The sequence below is a fragment of the Chrysemys picta genome, chromosome 11, assembly GCF_011386835.1.
Source record: "Chrysemys picta bellii isolate R12L10 chromosome 11, ASM1138683v2, whole genome shotgun sequence".
NCBI classification, from domain to species: Eukaryota; Metazoa; Chordata; order Testudines; family Emydidae; genus Chrysemys; species Chrysemys picta.
In genome coordinates this window covers 40340947-40360730 of record NC_088801.1, presented here as the reverse complement: position 1 = coordinate 40360730, position 19784 = coordinate 40340947, and the positions used below count along the sequence as shown (strand labels likewise).

Here is a 19784-nt window from a genome sequence, read left to right as displayed (position 1 = left end):
ATTGTTTTTAATTTACGAGAATGCACAAATGAAAAATCAGTGGTTTCAGAAGTTTGTGCCCCTACCACTTCAGAACAGCTTTGTTCGTTTGTGAAATCTGATGTTTTGCAGGCCATCAGACTGAAATATGGAATTTTGCTATTGGACATTTTGGAAAAGAAATGTTTTGAAACAATTTAAAAGTTTAAGACTATTTAGAAAGTTAAAGGATAGGGATGGTAAACTTGCCATCAAATGTTTGCAGACATGAAGTCCCTATGCCCTGCGTCTGCTGCTAGATGACTATGCAACTGTATAGGAAGCTTATTTTATTCACAGAAGCAATTAAAACAGAGAAGTTAAAAGTCATCATGCAGTCTTTCAGCACATGGGCTGATGTACTGATTGTATCACTACTAATCTATGGATTATTTAAGAATGTTTTTACACTCATGCTTCCTAACCATCTGTAAGGTCAAAAACATGCTTACTGAAGGGGTGTCCTAGTTGATGTACAGTAACATAATATAAATTGTCTGTGCCAGTTTACAACTACTATTATGAGAAATCCTTTTTTCTTGACTTTGCTTTAATGAAAAGACCTACAAGGAATAAGACAGAAGAGACACGTTCTCGGATCTGACAGCTGTGCTGGTGTAAACTGCTGCAGCTCCATAGGCTTCAATGAAGCTGCAGCAATTTACCTTTGATGTGCTGAATTCCTTTTGTTGGAATAAGAGTCCATTGGAAAAGTATACTAAAGAAATGTGAAGTGACGCAGGAGGGATCAAGGTTAGTGCATTATGTATTATGTGGCATGCATCATGACAAGTACATTATGTGGTGGCAATGTAACTGGGTTATTGCATGTCTCCATTTATCATCATAGCTGTGACCAATAAAAGCAATTGCCTGTGTTACAACATCTTGTGAGACTTTGCTGCTTTGCTATCAATAGACGCTCCAAACCCTAAATACAATGGGGCAAGATAAGGATGGTGGATTATCACCTTAAATTTTGAATTTCCTAGCTTTTTAAAATTTGTATCTAAATATTGATTAGATTAATTTCTGCAGATAATTAAAGGCTGCATTCCCAAGCATGACGTTTTCACTTACATCTCGAGAGCCTATCTTATTTATGAATAGAAATACAGCCTTTGTCACATAATTCTACCTGTCGCTTCATTTAAAGTTGATTCAAGGCGCATAGTTTCTAGAAAGTGCTCTAAAATTTTCTCTGGAGTTCCTGACATCACAGTATACCTGTGGAAGAGAAAAGAAGCAATTAATTTTCTAAAGGCACAATGAAAATGTCAACTGAAGAAATAATTGGTACTAGAGAGAAGTGGAACCTAAGACTTCTGAGCACAGGAATGGAAGTCAAGAACAACCCGAGAGTGCAAATACCTGCTCTGACATGGACTCTGTGTGGCCCAGGGGAAAAATTACTCAACCTCTTTGCTTCAGGTTCCCCATTTGTAAAATGCGAACAATAATACTTACCTTCTTACCATGAGGACTAAGTTGACAAAGGGCCCATTCTCCACTGCGGTACCCAGTTTTACACCATTGATTTCAGTGGAGTTGCACTGGTGTAAAACTGGAGCAGAGAAATGGAAAACATGAAAAACGCTGTCAGTGCTAAGAATTATTAAGGAAAAAAATATCAGCAAAATTTCTGAAAATGTAGGCTTTGGATGGATTTAAAGAGATTAACTCTTAGGATGAGACGGGCACCACTATTTATCATCATCAGTGCTCAAAGGGAAAACAATGAAAGTAAATGAATGCCTGCAGTACTGCAGGTCTGAGCTGGGGGAAAGGACATGGTGGTAGACAGTAACGTATAGTAGTGGAACTTCAAAATTTGCCAATTGCCTTAGGTAACTGCAGTAAATAAGTATCTGCTTAACTTCAGTACTTACACCATTTCTAACAGTAAATCTAGAGAGGTACAGCACGAGGGTATATTGCATATAGTGAGGTTATCATATGTATTGCAGGGAACATTGGCAAGATTTATGTACCAGCACTATAGCAGAGGATATTACAGAATAGAGTTGCACTGATTAACTGTCCTCTCTTTCCTTCTTTCCTAGTGAATAGGATTTCTCTTTATCTTTCATTTCATTCTTTCAATCTTTGCATCATTTTTCCACGTTGAAGTGAAAAAGTATGAAACTTAAAAAAAACCCGAAACCCTAGGAGAAGTGTAGGTGTTCTGCTCCTGCTGAGAAATAAGTGGTGGAACTGAGCTCCTGGGAGCTCCCCCTCACTTTGAGCACTGACCATCACAGTTTTTACCTGCCAGCCCCTTTGGAAGAACTGTATTGATGTCCCAAGAACACAAACACTTGTTAAGCCAGTGCACATCCTTGTAGAGATACTAACCAAGTCTGTAGGTGAGCGAGGCAGAGAGAACCCAGTTTGCTGCACTTTGAATATGAAAGTGAAAACGAAGCAGTGAAGTGGCCTACAGTGACTGTAGCAATGCTCTGTGAGGTGTCAGGCAGTAACACTGCATGTGTGTGATCACCCACGAAGAGAGAAGTTAGAGGTTGGAAGACAGAACTTCAGAGTTAGCTCTTCCTAGCAAGCCTGTCATTCTTTGAAACTGTGGCTCACTGAGCTGCAGCAGTCAAGGGGGTGGGGATGGACCCAAACCGCAGTTCAGGGCATCTGGTCCCAAAATGAAGCCTTTTTCTTAAGATTAAGAGAAGGGAAAAAATAATTCTTGACAGGATGGCTCAGGGAACTAACAATACATTATAGTGTTTCACCTCTATATAATTTGGTAGGGATCAAAAGGTTGAAGGTAGTTTAGTATCTCATAAAAGTCACTTGCTGGTCTTATTTTACTTCCTAGTGAAAAAGTGCCCACATCAAAATTGGTACCTTTGTTGACAGTCTCAGCAGAGAAGCTAAGGTTTGAACAGACCTGGAGAATGAAACACCCTCCCAACCAGAGAGGTGAGCTCTCCAGCTCAGGCCTGAGCAACCCTGCTGGGGCAGTATGGGGAAGGTTGCACGGCCTCTGCTTTATATTTTCTGTGGATATACAGAATGGTTTAGCCAAGACTTTCAAAGATGGATACTTACAGTTAAATTCCTAACTTAGGCATCTAAATAAGTGGCCTGATTTTCAAAAGCACTGAGTAATTCCCAAAGACTCAGCATTTTGGAAATCAAGCCACTTATTTAGGTGTCTAAATATGGACTTTGAAACGTAACGTTTGCCTCTCATTCCATTTACTAGCTTATAGCAGAAACTAGAGAGGTCACACTCACAAGTACTAATTAGTTTAAAAGATTTAAAATAAAAATACTTTAACAAACGTACTGTCAGTAAAATAAGCTGGACTCTGAAAAAATTATTTGGGAATGCTGAAATTTTTAAGCCATTTTGCTTTTTCTCAGTTTCTGCCCCTTTTGTGTTTGCTTTCTGTGACTGCTCACTGGCAGGAGTGGTCACAGAAACAATATATTTAAGCAAATTGATAAAATATTTGTGAAAAGCAAACTTTGAATTTTCATTGAAAGTATTCACCCTGGAAGTTTGATTTTGAAAACTACCCTCATCTAGCCAGGGAGCACAAACATACCATGTGACTTATCTGTTCACATTTTGAATTGTTAAATGCCAGATACTAGAAGTAATACTCATAGCAAAGAGTTTTCAAGAAATCCAGTGTTTGAAATATGTTTGCATAAAACATTAATTGAACCATTTTAGAAATGCACAAAATTATATGGTCACAATCAAGTCACAAAAAGCAAAATGGGCTAAAATCTAGAGGCCATTCTGCTGATGTAAAATAGTGTAGTTCCACTGACTACAACTGAGTTTCACTCATTTACACTACTAAAGAATTTGGCACTGTGGCAGGGTGGACTAGGTCTGGAGGCCCCCTGCTGGAGGCCTCGCAGCCCTGAATCACCCTGTCCCAGAATAGAGCAGTGAGTCCTCTAGGCAGCCTAGAGAAGAGCAGCCAATCAGAGGGGCTGCTGGAGCGACCAATAAGGGGCCAGAAGGGCCAGATAAAAGGCAAGCAACAGAGCAGAGGCTTCAGTTGCTGTGTGGAGCTTGATGAGGGAGGACTGGGTGCCTGGCTGGCTAGACAAACAGCAGTACCGTGGATAGCTCATTGCAGAGAGCTCACCAAACAGAGCCCAGTGAAGACTGCTAAAGACCGTCTGCCTTGCTGGCTAGATAGTATAGCAGCAGAGCCATCGAAAAGTCACTGTGGGCAGGCTGAGCCCAGGGGACTGAGCACAAAACCTGGCCAGACCAGAGAAGGGTACCGAGATGGGCTCTGCTGGTCTGGTTGCAGACTGAACCCAGGGAGGTCTGCTAAGAAGGACGCCAGCTGAAGGTACCAATATGGGCCCCAGCTAGGTGTCTGAAGAAGGCAGTGCCTCTGGGAAGAGGCCTATGAGCTACGGCCCCATACCAGGGCCGTGATAAGAACTTGGGACTGTATACCCCAGAAGTGGGGGATAGTGTATGCAACTCGGCCAGAGGGGGATGCTGGGGGATGCTTGCGAGAGGCAGGTGGCACCCCACTGAAAGAACAAAAAACCCGAAAGCAGGTTCACACCTTACAGAGAGAAAGGGAGCCATCCATGAGAGGTGGGTGCCTCCTGCCCCTGAAAAAGAACAGTGTTCACAGGCACTATTGGCCAAAGAAAAGGGGGCCTGCATGAGAGGCGGGTGCTAACTCTGTTACAGGCTCTAAAACTAAACTGTTTGCTGAGAGGGAATGCCTGGGTCTAATAACTTAGTCATAGGATGTGATGACAGATTACATAGCAGATGAAAAATGTGTGTAAAAATATAAGGAAATGCTTTATTTAAATCCCTATAGATAAAATATCTAATTATAAATACAAATACTGTAATAACAGATGGGCGATAATCACACATCAGAGGAAAATTGTACTAATAATGGGCAGTGCTAGCACTAAACTTATGTCTTATCTTCACTAATAAAAAAACCCTCAAAATAGAGGAAAATAAGTTCCTTATCTGGGTAAAAGTGAGGAGCAGAAGAGAAGTTTCAGTACTTCTCAATATACAATGTTAGCTGTGTTAGAGATGCTAACCATACTGGATACGTGATGGCAAAGGGCCATCCATTATTGTCCAAGGAATCTGCACAACATTCCTGTGAAATGACAACACTTTGAGGGGATGAAAAGTACTGCCATCTCCTGCTGTATTTTGCTATTTTGTTGTTGTTGTTGTTCTTGTTATAAGTGTGCATTAGATGACTGGTGCATTTGAGTGCATATACGTGTGAACAGAACTGGGTCAAATTTTTCAGACCAATAGTTTGTTCGCTGAAAAATGCAGTTTCAATTAACCTGAAACTATTTGCCAATTTGACAGAAATTCATCAGATAGTTTCATCCAAAAAGACTTGTGGGCTATAATTCACAAGTGGACTTTGGCACAAAATGGCTGGAGGAGAAGGGTGATGGTGCCTCCCTTATAATCTTTAGCTCAGTGGTTTGCGTCCTCACGTGGAAAACAAGTGACCCGGGTTCAATGCCCCCCTCTGCCTGATGCAGAACAGGGATTTCTCCTCTTGAAGCTGTTCCACTGTATAAACATAATTGAACATGCATTGAAGCAGGGACATGGACATAGGCCTCTCCCATCACAGGTGGACGCTCTACCCAGCGGGCTACAGAGTCACTCATGCATGCGCTCTCTGGCCCAATGATTAGCCGAGTATTTTACACAAAGTGGAACAGCCTCAACAGAAGAGAATGAGAAAACCCCACAGCCTAGTGGTTAGGACACTCTCCTGCAATGTGCGAGTTCAATTCCCTGCTCCAAATAAGGCAGAGAGAGGGGAACTGAGGCAGGTCTCCCACATCTCAGGTGAGTGCCCTAACCACTGGGCTAAAGGTTAAAAGGGAGGCACCAGCTTTTCTGGCCATTTTGTGAACATCATGCTTTATTTCCTTTGCTTTTATTTTGAAAATGCCCAGAAATTAAATCATTCAACCAGAAAAAAAACTATTAACTTTTTCAATTCACCACTTTTTTTTCCCCAAAGTTTTCAGTTTTAGTTCAACCCAATTTTTTTTTTCCAGAACTGCCAGTTATTTGCCCAGATCTACATGTGAATGCATGGGTGTGCAAAATATGCATGTGCATGCAAATGTGTGTGCATGAGGTCATTATTTCTGTACTGGGGAATTTAAACTATTGGAATAACAATCCAACCTGATTGTATTTCAATGGAGGATTCAGACCGATTTTCAAGTGTAGAAAACCAGTAAGTTTCACAGCCCCTATCTTGGGGATTTTTTTCAAGCAGTTCCGTTCATTTGAAATATTGATAACTTGACTCCCCTGGACATCCTTACTTCATTTTAGAACGGTGCTTCCTGCCTCTAGGTAAGAAGGCAGGGGAAATGTGGTGAATATTATAGAAAAGAATGCAAGCCTATTCAGGGAGTTACTTTCCTGTCTGAATTCTTCACACTGTGTGTAAATTGAACCTAGCAAATTTGTATTAGAATCCTGAATCTGAAATCCACAGAGAAACATCTGTACTTAGTAACAAAACAATGTACTTTCCCCATGTATTTTACACAATTGCGCTGCTTAATGGGGTTTCATCATTCCCTATGTGCAATCTATTTAAAAGCCATCCATGAAATGAATATTTACAGTTAGAGCTTTAGAGAATTATTGTGTAAAGTTGTAGACCTAGTGCGCGGCTGGAAATTGATATATTATGCACTACAGGGCATGTGATTAGCTGATGCTAAAAAAACCAACAACCCTTACATACACTGAATTTTTCCACAGAAAGGGAGAATATGCTATTGTTTAGATAATAATACCATATGAAAAGATTAATCAGTCTGACATTTGCACTATTGAATGAAAACATACTTGTGCTGAGGTTGTGCGTTTCCTTGATTAGAAGCTCTGTTTCCTGCTAGGATTTTCTCCAATACCAAGACATCTTGGTCATGTTCTTTGAGTCTTACTGTATTTGCTTCAACATCCTGCAAGACAAGTTATTTTTAATACAGTTACTGCACCTGACTTGGCTGCTTAATTACTTTTTAAAAATGAATGACTTTCAAATAACTTCAACAAAAGCTGAGGAGCCAAGCCTCTATGGCTGGTCCTTCCCATGTTGGTTTCCCTCTCAGCACCCTTTCTCCCTGCAGGCAGAGTGAAGAGGATCTGCAACTGGACTCCCCGGGTGGGCATGGGGAAGTCTAGCACAGCAGCCTCCAGGAAGGGGATCACAGGTGTGTGGTGGGAAGAAAGCAGATTGTCAGAACCAACCCTTCTCCACACCTTTAAAATGTAGAGTCATTTCAACCCCTGCCCTTCCATGATCATCATTATCCATAATCTGGCATTTGTTGGCCATTCATTTTTAAATACTGTTCTTTTGGAAGGATTATAGAAGAATTATAAATCCTAGCCCAATAGTGTTATAGCTAATCACAGTCTAGGGTGGAAACAATTATATACAAGTAAAACAAAGCCAGAGCCAAAACTGGTGCACATTTAAACACAAATGAAAAGTAATCTGGCACCCAGGTTTTAGTACATCAGTGCAGTCTTTGAAATCCTGCTAAAATCAGACAGCAAGAGCTACATAAAACTCAACTAGAGTCTCCAAGACCTAAAGCATCTCACTACTTATTAGTTCAGGAGCCACTCAGCAGCAGCAAGACATTTTTCAAGTACAGCACTGAGTGGCACCTGTCTGAGCTGATTTTGTCATCACTCCAGTAGGCACGTAGACATTCCAATCGAAGGTAATAAGGGTTCTGGCCTTGGGTATTATGGGATGTTTCCAACCACTCACAATCAGATCATCTGGGCCCACATTATAAACACCACAACCAGGGCCGGCTCCAGGCACCAGCTTCTCAAGCAGGTGCTTGGGGCGGCCGTTCCGGACAGGGGCGGCAGTTCCAGGTATTCGGCGGCAATTCGGCGGAGGGTCCGTCACTCCGCCTGGGAGTGAAGGACCTCCCGCCGAGTTGCCACCGCAGATCGCGATCGCGGCTATTTTTTTTTTTTTTTCCCCTGGAGCCAGCCCTGACCACAACTGAACTTTTCTTCTAACATTAATAACCACAAAAATTGGGCCAGTACATCTTTCCAGATCCTTTGAGCAGGGGTCAATGTATTTACCTGTAGTTTATTTAATGTACTACTTGATTTTTTTGGTTTTTTTTCTAGGAGGTTACATCTCTCTTCTTTAATTACAAGTTATTTCAAATGATGCTTTGGGTTGATTTGCATTTATTGATACTAATGACACAGGTTCTGAAAATGTTTGCAAGGTGAGAAAGCAGGCCACTGGATGTGGCAAATATGAGAGGACCAGTGTTAGTGTCATGTCTTACCCAACACTTACCCTAAGTATTCTATTAAAGTCCTCCTTGTCTACTCTCAAGAAGTGGCAGTTATCTTCTCGTAAAACAATGGACGCTGCTCTCGGAGCATCATTCACTAGTGCTAACTTGCCAAAATCATCTCCTTCGTGTAGGGTACATACCACACCCTATAAACAGCAAAACATTTATACACAAAAATCATCATTATAGTTCATCCCATTGAAATGCCATGTGCAAACACCAGACTTCAACATCCAATATTAAAACAAATGTATTTGGCAGGAAATCAACAGCTAAAATAATGACTAGGAAACAATACTTGATAACTGCTTATTACTATTACTAGAAAAAGGCAAGAATAGAAAAGAATGGGCTTGTTCTCTGAAATTAGACTCAGAGCGAAGGACTCTTCTGGCCTTGCTGATAACAGCAAGCTGTTGATTTAAAAAAAGAGACAATGAAAAATACAGATCTAGTTTGCTGAAGAACAGATTTGGAGTAGAAATTCTCCTCTCCAACAGTGTCAGTCTCTGTTACCTATTCTGCTCTTTTCCATAATACACATGCCCATGATGGGTGTCCTGATCTAATGATAGGAGAATCTAGGTGGAATGGAGGTACAAATTTCCATCTTCCAGTTTTGGTAAAGGAGGCTGATCATTCAAAGAAGGTCCTCACAGGAGGTGGGAACACCACTGTAATAAGTCAACAGACTGTGGTGGTAGAGGATTTGATCATTAGAAACATGAATAACTGGATATGTGATGATTGTGAGAACTGTTCAGTGACTTACTAGCTATATAGGTGACAGAGCTCACAAGACATCTAGAGTGCTGGAGAGTTGCTTGGTCATTTTATCTAGTGATACTAAAGAGACAGAACCAGATCTTCAGCTGGTGTAAATCAGCATAGCTCCATTGACTTCAGAGCTACACCAATTTAACTGGCTGAAAATTGGGCCCACAGGCTGGAGTGAGAGATGACCTAGAAGCTAAATCTGGATGAATAAGAAAAAGGCTTAATAATGGGACTTCTATGGTAGCAGTCACTGAAATGCTTAGAGTTCCACATGCAGGTCCAGCATGAGAAAATGTCAGGGGAGATTTTCAAAGGCACAAAGTGTAGTTAGGTGCCAAACTACCATTAAAAGGACTTAAGAGCTCCCATATTCACCGGTGAAAATCTCCCTCATAAAGAGGAAATTTATTAGGCACTGGGACACTTTCTGGGCTTTACCTTAACTAAACTGAGAACAGATTGCTGACACAAAAATTGACAGTTTTGGAGGGTTATTTAAAGTAGGAATTGAAGGAAAACTGACAGATACAGAGGAGCACTCAGGTCAGATAAAGCCATCTGCCAATATAAGTGGTGGTAAAGGCCTGGACAAAAACTCCTGATGAAATGGAGGAGTAACAGCTCGCCAGGACTGAATGGTATTCATCCAAGAGTTCTGAAGGATATAAGAACAGAATGGCTCAGCTACTAATAAAAATACGCAATCTCTCATTAAAATCAACTACAATGCCAGAGAATTGGAAGGTAGCCAGTGCTGTACCTTAGTTTTCTAAAAGGTAATGGGATGATCCTGCAAATTACAGACTAGTAAGTCTTTCTTCAGTGCTGGGTGAATGCAGACCTGCCAAGTCTACTGTTTTCCACTGTACAGTACAATTTTTTGTAACTTTCTACAGAGAAACTTAGTGATGTACTAGTTTTTCTGAGGCATGGCTTAGAGTTCAGTGTGGAGGATTTTATATGGAAGTTTGTGTGTGTGAAGAAATAAGTGGTGACATTAAAATGTTTCAAAGTCATTTGTCTCCTTAACTTTTCAAAATGTAGGTTTATTGGAATCCAGATTCCTCAGTGTCTCGCAAACATCTTCCTATAAGAAAATGTTTTTCTCAAATAACAACAACTTAGGGAGAGTACTAACAGGTCCTCCTCCCCACAATTCTGCCAGATTAAAGAGCCATCTTCTATCAGAAAACTCTTTGCCATGGAGGTAATTGGAGAAAGTGATCAAGTCACCTCTTAACCTTCTCTTGCATAAATTAGAGAGACTGAGCTTCTTAAGTGTCTGACTAGAAGGCATGTTTTTGAGACCTCAAATCATTTTTGAAGCTCTTTTCTGAACCTGTTCCAATTTTTCAACTTTTTAAAAAGTATTCCAGTAATAATCTTACAATTGCCATATACAGAGATACCAATTCTCCATTTATTATTATTTTATTTCTGTCAGTTAACCAACTTTTAATCCATTTAATATGGATTACACTGATTTTGTATAGTGCTAATTTCTTTATCAGATGTCTGTGGGACTCAGTCAAATGACCAGCAGAAATTTAAGTGTTGCTACAGCTGTGTTGGTCCCAGGATATTAGAGAGACAAGGTGGGTGAGATAATATCTTTTATTGGACCAACTTCTGTTGGTGAAACAGTCAAGCTTTCGAGCTTACTGAGAGCTCTTCATGTCTGGAAAGTACTCAGAGTGTCACAACTAAGTACAAGGTGGAACAGATTGTTTAGCATAAGTAGCTAACACATTCTAAGAGAGAGAAGATGGGTGAGGTAATATTTTTTTTTCTCTCCTTTCCCCCACTGTGACTGGAGAGTTGTTAATAGCCATTTCTCCTTGAATGGTCCATTGAAATATTTCCCAGACCTGAAGAAGATCTCTGTAGAGCTCAAAAGCTTGTCTCTCACAAACAGAAGTTGGTCCAATAAAAGATATTATCTCACCTGCCTTGTCTCTCTAATATCTTGGGACCAACATGACTACAACCACTGCATACATATTCGTAGAGACCATTCAAGGTGAAGTGACCCATTAACACCTCCCCAGTCATAGAAGAAAAATCCTTTTCAGTGTCACTGCAATCCAGGATACTTTCTGGTCTTTTTTCTCAGATGACTAGAAGGGTGTTAATGCCCCACTTCACCTTGAAGGGTCCCTTGAAATATCGGTTAACTACTTATGCTAAACAATCTATTCCACCTTGTATTCAGTTGCGACACTCTGAGTGAGTATCTTTCCCAGACCTGAAGAAAAGCTCTGTGTGGCTGAAAAGCTTGTTTCTTTCACCAACAGAAATTTGGTCCAATAAAAGATATCGGACCCACCTTCTCTCTTGCAGAAATTTAAGATACTTTATCAGTGACATTTATCAATCAAAAATGCTATCATGTTTATTTGACACCACCTATGTTCCATAAAACCCTGCTGACTGGCATTAGTAATGCTATCATCCTTTAATTCTTTACTGATTGCATCACATATCTGCTGTTCCAGAATTTTGCTCAGGATCAATCTCAGGCTAACCAGCCAATAGTTACCCAGGTCATCCCAGTTATCCTTTTTACAAAAGTAACTTTCTTTGATTCCTTTAGAACTGCCCAGTAGAAGGAGTCCAAAGATGGAAGACAAATATGATTATATGTGTGGAAAGCTTTCATATGAAGAAAGACACTAGGACTGTTTAATTTAGAGAGGAGAGAAATCAAAGAGGCATGACAGTGATATAGAAAATAATGAATGGCATACAGACGGTAAAAATCAGGTACTCCTATATACCCTTTCTCAAAAGAATGAAGGAGAATTTAATAATATCAAAAGGCAACATATTTAAAACTGAGAAAAGGAAATATTCTTTTACACAGTTTATAATTAATCTCTGGAACACTTTGCCACAGTGCATCACTGAGGCCAAAAAGATCAGTAGGATTCTAAAAGGATTTGACATGTATATGGTTAAGGAGAGAATACACGGTTACATTAGACAGGATAAAAAAATTCTTAGAAGGGATATAAACCGTTATGTTTTGGGTCATAAATTGACTACTAACTGTCAGGGATTAGGAAGTAACTTCCTCTATGAGCAGGTTATTTCCTATCTGACCACCATAGGATTCTTGTACCTTCCTCCAAAGTATCTGGTACGAAAGCAGACTATGTAGTAGATATCTTCACTCCTTTAGGGACATTTTTGCCTTAAATCAGAAGGAAAACTAAGGGCTCAGTTTTCTAATCTTTACTCGTGTGAGTCATCCTTACTTCTATGAATAGACCATTTGAAGCCACTTAATGGGAGTACCCTTGTGGGGGAGGGTTGAGGAACGCACATCAATCTATGTCAATTTATTCAAAAAGTACAATACATATATATATTATTTAAAATGGAAACATACTTAAAGGGATCATTTTTAATGTTTATCAATGGACATTTAAAAAATATTCTAAAAAGAGGTGACACATTAATTACACTGAAAATACCTATCTAGCTTCTTCAACGTTAGTTATACATGCTTAAATAATTAAACATGAAATGGCATAAAAGGAAATACAGAATTGTATCTCCATATTATGGTAAAAGGTTGGTAAGATGAACAAGACTTTTTTGTATTTAAAGTTATAAATATAAAATTATTATACTTTGTGAAGTGATAATAAAATTTAAGCTAACATACGATGGCTCATATGTGATCGTGCTCACAAACGGTAATACTTGTAATACTAGACTAAAGCAACAACTCAGAAAGAAGCAGTTGATCTTACATCCCCAAAGGACTGTGGCAACCATGATGTGGGCAGAGGGCTTAGCTAAGGCTGGGAAAGTCAAAGGGACTTGGCTACGTCTGCACTATGAGCTAGGCGTGTGACTCCCCTGCTCATGTACGCATATTTGCGCTAGCTCGACGAGAGCCAGCAAGAATATAAAGAGCAGCACAGCCACGGTATCACGGGTAGCGGCAGCAGAGGTACAGGTAGCTGTGCCAAGTACAAACCTGCCTGAAACCAATGAGTACGTATTCAGCACAGCAAAGCCGTGCCTCTGCTGCCGGTACCCATGCTGCTGCAGCTATACTGTTAGCCTTCGATGAGAGCTAGTGCGAGTATGTGTACGTGAGCAGGGGAAATCACACCACAGTTCATCGTGTAGATGTAGCCTACATGTGAATTTGGGCATTATTTTTTGTTGTGTTGAACGTAGCTACATAGGGATTATAATGCTATAACTTGTAGTTGTCTGGCAGCCTCCTTTTGGGCATTGCGTTCTGCACGACTTAGGTTATGAGGTAAGCGATGTGTCCTGTGGCACCTTTAAGACTAACAGAAGTATTGGGAGCATTGTTTTTCCACAATTTCTGCCTGTGTTCCATTCCATACGGCTAAATGCATTGCCTTGCATGGTGTCAAGTATCAGAGGGGTAGTTATGTTAGTCTGAATCTGTAGTTGTCTGGCAGCCTCCTTCTGGGCATAACTTGGGGCAGTTTAGTAGTGGGCTATCAGTGAATGAGAACAAAGCTATATTAAGACAATGTCAGCATTATGGTGTGACAGCTACTATTGAAATTAAAGTAGTAACTACTGCTAAGTGCTAAATATGTGTGTGTGATCTATCTAGCTAAGGAGTCACTGAGTATCTTGGAGAGGGTGTGCTATGCCATAATGCTTTATTGTTTGTGTTTGATTTAAACCATTTTGTAGTACAAGTGTGGATGTAACTGCACGGAGTTATATTCAGGGGGTCTATAGTCTTGAAATTGTACATATACATACAAATTATAGTCCTGAAATTATTCATCGGCCACGTAAAAGCATAATAAATAAAACAGTTTGGAATCATTTCTTGATTAAAAACTGAAAACAGTATTCTACTTTTTACCCCAAGCAACATAATCTTGCTGTAAGTCAAAGTGTATTCCAGTAAAGTTTATTCTTACAGTCCCACTAATAAAAAGAATAATAAAAGGCCTTCAAAAATACCTTGCCATAAATGACTACATTTACCGATCCCTTTAGGATAATGTACCAGGAAGTACCTTCTTCTCCCTGATTGAATACTACAAAAAAGAGAAAAGATTTTATGCTGAGAATATAGGTGCCTTTTAGCATAAGTGGGCCAAATTCTTCCATCAGTTACACCAATATAAAATAACTATACTGAAGTCATTTTAGTGGGTATTACCATCTTGAAAAAGGTCACATTTGGATTTAAAAGCAATTTTCTTTTGATTTGAGATGAAAAAGCGAATACTAATCATTTTATAATATTTGTATGAACCCCTCTTTTTTTCTAAGACAATACTAAAAGCAGTTGTAATTTCTCCTTGCTCTATAGGCGTCTTTATGAACTTTATGTTATCAATTGCTAACTGATACATAGATTTGGATCTTACAGGGTGCTGAGTGATATAACACTAATCTTTAAAGTGCTGAGAACCTGACATTAATTTTCCAGTGCTTCTCCATATAAAAAGTTCAAAACAATCCTATTTTAAATATTTTTATACACAAAGCTGGGCTTCTGAATACCATGAGAATAACATTTTCATTAGCGTTTCATTAGTGGGCGCAGAAGTCCAAATAGCAGTCCAGAGACATTTTGCAACTGGCCACTCGCACGTTCTGAACAGCCAGCTTTGGAATATTCAAGTTTTGCATAATAATTTAAATAGTCATCTAATACCACACATGAGAAAAAAAGGTATGGTTGGATCCCTTTTACTTACAAACAGTTCCTGCTTTGGGATGTGACTCAAAGATTAGAACACCTGCTAATTCTCGCTTTACCTTAAAATAAAGAGAGAAGAATTATAGTTTTTCTGTGTACTGCATTTTTGGTGCTAAATGTAACAGTATGCCAACGGGCACCATTCTGCGCCCATTGACTTAACTGGGAGTGGGGTCAGGATCAACATGTATTAAATTACATATGGATTTGGGGCCAGACTGTGGCTTTAAGCCATTGGTCACAAATAAGGGAGATGAGGAAGGACTATGCAGAAACAGAAGTCCCCAAAAGAATTTTAGCTGACTCAGCCAAAAGTCCACTTCCAGACCTAGAAGTGGCACTGGCAACACACAGTGCCTGTGCTTAATGCCCCAACGATGGGTAGCTTCTTGGCATGGGATGGAAAGAGTCCTGGGACCTCAACCTCCACTCCTTGTGCACCCACAAAGGGCCAACCACTATTCAGCCCTTTTTTGTCAATGAGTTATATATAAAAAAAACCAACCAAAACACTTACTGTGGTAGAAAGATGAGATAAGGCCTTAATGTGAAGAAGTTCTTCATATATAATTTCTAGATCATCTACAGTTCTCTGGCCAGGTCTACAAAGAAAAGACAAAAACAACAAAATACAAAAAAACAACCCCAAAACAAACTCCTAATAAGTAATGTTTGCAGAATGAGCTCAAGGGGTCAGTTAAGTGCCTTGACATTTCTTAACTATAAAAATAAATTTGCCCTGGATAATCTTTATACCATAATAAACTCTAACATAATTATTTAAAGTGTTTCTTGTTGGGAAACAAAATGTAACTAACAGGGAAAGAAGAACATTATGTATGCTGTAAATTTGAAAGTCATCCTTCAATTTGTGTGGCTAATTAGAAATGGAAGAGAACCTTAAAACTGTTCTGTGAATATACACTTGGGGGGAAAAAAGGAATAAAAGGAATTTCCTTGGCGGTTTTTGCTCCACTTATGTGTTCACTATCCATTAATATTCTAGTCAACTAATTTCTAGGAAGTATGTTTATGGAATCAGTGAATTTTAGAGTGAATTTTGAATGTGTGTATGAGAGTATTTATACTAGAAAACAGATTCTAAGTGTTATGTTTTTCAAGTCAGTAAACAAAAATATCATGTGACCTGTGTGTCCAATCAAAACCAACCCACACAACTTGAATTGTGAATATTGAACACTCACAATAAGCTTCTCATAGCTACATAGACTATGAATTAGTCGACAAATGACTTGAACAGGGAATAAATTTTGTAAGTTGCTCAGAGACAACTTGTGAACAAACAAATAAAAAAAAGCACGTCTTTGCTGAATCAATCATTTTCTGCAAATTTTCAGCTCTAAAAATTACACAAAACAATATTTACTAAAGAACCTAATGAGCTTTTTCAAGGTGAATTTTGCAAAAGCATTTGTACCATTTAAGTGTGAAACAATAAACTTTAATGAAAACATCCTAAAATACAGTGGAAGACTAATATCACTTTTGAAAAAAAGTGTTTTTAACCTTTTTTTTTTTAAAGTGGGAATCAGATGGAGACAGATGTTCTGAAGTAGTGAGTTCTATACCCTAACATCCTCCACATCAAGAGTTTGGTTATGTATGTTCATAGCAATGAAAAGACTCCCAAATAGAGTTAGCTCACAGCACTATTCTTTGGTTTTGTATGTTGATAAGGACCTCTTTTATTTACTACCTCCACTAGACTCTATTTTGGACAATTTATGCAGGAAGCTCCCATTAATATTAATGGGAGGAGATTCGATGAGAAAACAATCCCCCTGCAGTGCAATAGTGAAAGAGAGTCTTCACACTGATTGGGGTATTTTGAGTTTCTGGAAAGCACATGTAATTGGGATAATTTTGGGGACATTAACAACTAACACTGAAGAGCTCAGGACTGATGTATGCTAGAGAGGTTACCTTTGAGGAACTCCACACCTAAAGGATACATTACATTGACTATGATTAAGGGCTGTAGGAACCTCTCAGTATATTCCAACTCATTTCCCCTCACCAGAACCTCTTAATTTTAAATGTGCACCACAACCTTATTTTGTACAGGACCAAATTCCTCTGTGATGTAACTCCATTCAGGCCAATGGAGTTACACCACAGACAAATATGGCACAAAAACTGTTTCACAAACACTTTGGAGCAGTGGTTCTCAACCTTTCCAGACTACTGTACTCCTATCAGGAGTCTGATTTGTCCTGCGTACCCCAAGTTTCACCTCATTTAAAAACTACTTGCTTACAAAATCAGACATAAAATTTCCAAAATGTTACAGCACACTATGGCTGAGAAATTGCTGACTTTCTCATTTTTACCATAGAATTATAAAATAATTAGATTGGAATACATTGTACTTATATTTCAGTGTGATACTTGAGCCTGTTTTTCACTTGTCAGCCTGTCTGAAGCCTGAGCTCCATCACCCGGGTCTGAAGCTTGTAACTTAGCTTCAAGGGACCCCCTGTGGTGCAGGGACCCAGGCAATTGCCCTGCTAGCTACCCCCTAACACTGGCCCTGCATTTGCGACCCCCTTAAACCTATCCCATGACCACCACCCCTGGGGGTCACAACCCCACGTTGAGAAACACTGATCTAGATGGAAGACCTCTGTGTACCCCAAAGGTTATACGTTCCCCTTATAAGTAGAATCACTACTTTAGAGCACCAATTCCAGACAGTATATGGTATAAATCACAGAAAGCAGTGATACAAATACATTTCATGGCAAATAAATTTTTCAGTCATAGGGCCAACATCAGAGGGAGGGAGCAATCAGAAGGTATAAGCAGGGGAGGAAAGCAAGGTTTTAAGATTAGGTTTGAAAAATGGAGGCAGGAAGAGCGATACAGAAAGCCTGGTCCAGATGGCAGGAGCCGCAGAGAAGTTTTCCACATCAGTATTGAAAACAGTTTAGTGCAGGGTCCTTAACTCTAGCTTTCTGCTACATATGACATCCAAAGTGTTAACAATAGAGTTGAATCTTTGAACAGCCCTCTAAGATATGTAACAATGGTGCTTTTTGAAAGAAACGTTTCCAAAAAATATTCAGTACAACAGGAGATGCCAGTATCTAGAGGGTCAGAGAATCACATTAAAAATTAATATATTGCTCTAAGTTCTCTGTCTAATCACCTGTTAGAACAACAGAATAACTAAATCATTTATGAGAGAGGGGAGGGAGAGATTTGTTGAAGCACCTAGCAATCTTTTCACTAAAAAGGAATTGGTTGGAAACTTCTACTGGTTAAAAGTAGTAGTGAAGAGATCACACGAAATATAAGATAAATCAACCTCTCTTGTCTGCCAGGCAAGCTAAATTTTTCATATGTTCTACATTTACCAATGGCATGTAAGGACACCTGAGCATAAAGGTAGCATGGATGGAATTATGCTTTTCTTACACAGAACAGAATAAATTGTACAGGGAATAACAGAAATTGATTTGGTACTGCTCTGCCTTTTAGTGATTCATAAAATGTTCACCCTCCTGTTGCTGGTCAAAATTTTGCTCTCAAGTACAAGGGTGAAGCCCCCACTGGGTTCAGTGGGGATGCACCAGTATAAGTGAGAGTATAACTCAGCTCCGTGTGCCCTATTCAGTAAAACAAGCTCTTTATCCTAAGCTAGTACATAGTGTCTTTCACTGTGTATTCATCTGCCATAATAAGACAACATGAGGTAAGGCTTTAATAGTTAAAACCGATATATTATTTAAGTAAGCAATAGCATTAATCACATTTGATGTGTACAAAGCAGCACGTCTGGATAAACGGGAAAAGATATACAGTACATCAATTAAAAAATAAGGATTATGTCCAATTGCATGAGATCTAATCTGAGAAACGGATATATTCTTCTGTCAACGTGTTCATTTGTCTCCCTTTAGCATTACTAAGAGTATCACACATGACATGGGGAGGAGTGGAAATCTATAGTGGATGTACCCAGTCTTTATTTCTGCTTCTCCAGATGTCACATGGAGAGATATTAGGTATCACTGCTTCAGTTAAACCCATGTGGTGCCCCACTGATATAGATTTGTAGGATCCTGCTGTGTAAAGACCTAGTTTCTGCAGGGGACACATTCTAGCAGCAATGCTTGGTTATATACAGGATAATAAATGGGGATAGATGGAGAACCAGACTACTCATTAATGAATGGGAGACCTCAGGTGATATTAAGCGATCAATAAATTCTGTTCACTGTTTGGGGAATTTATCAAGGTCAGAGACACTGAGCTTCTCTTTACTAGAATGTGGATAAAAATACAGAATTTACTTAACCATCAAGAAACCATGTATGTGCTGGAAAGATCACTTACCATTTTTATTACACTTCCCAAACTTTGAGATGATAAAAACTGGGATGGGACTAGCTGAGGGCCAAATATAACTTTATTTTAACAGATTTATTTGGACATAAGCTTTCGTGGGTAAAAAACCCACTTCTTCAGATGCAATGAAAGCTTATGCCCAAATAAATCTGTTTTTAAGGTGCCACCAGACTTCTTGTTGTTTTTAACTTTATTTTACACATACATAAACATATAAACACATTACGATGGCAGCAAAACTGAACACAGATTTCATAAAGGTTCATATCTTTTCCCTCATGATTCTAAATATCGTATCTTTCCGTGCTATGACCTCACAGTGAAAGCAGAACAATGGGCTACTTTTAGCTGTCACTAATATATATGTGGGTGTGTGTCTGTGTTCTCTCACCATATGGAAGAAGGCCATCTAAATCTGTCTTCTTGATTCAGGGCTCCTGGACAATTCCCTTAAATTCCATTTTATCACATATTTATCTTGTATTATCATGCAAACCTCAGTAAGAGGAAATGCAGAAAGACATCT

The 19784-nt window shown here is 39.2% G+C and overlaps 1 protein-coding gene across 7 annotated transcripts in view; it reads right to left on the bottom strand.

The window, feature by feature from the left end:
• The window catches only part of RAPGEF4 (Rap guanine nucleotide exchange factor 4), a 299132-nt gene that overhangs the window by 46751 nt on the left and 232597 nt on the right, over window positions 1-19784 (bottom strand). For all 7 annotated transcript variants that reach the window (XM_065561831.1, XM_065561832.1, XM_008178407.3 and 4 more), the window contains 6 exons: window positions 15405-15489; window positions 14886-14946; window positions 14140-14216; window positions 8391-8537; window positions 6896-7011; window positions 1157-1245 (listed from right to left, as the gene is read on the bottom strand). In XM_065561831.1, the coding sequence (XP_065417903.1) occupies window positions 1157-1245; window positions 6896-7011; window positions 8391-8537; window positions 14140-14216; window positions 14886-14946; window positions 15405-15489 (575 nt within the window). The remainder of the gene's footprint in view (window positions 1-1156; window positions 1246-6895; window positions 7012-8390; window positions 8538-14139; window positions 14217-14885; window positions 14947-15404; window positions 15490-19784) is intronic.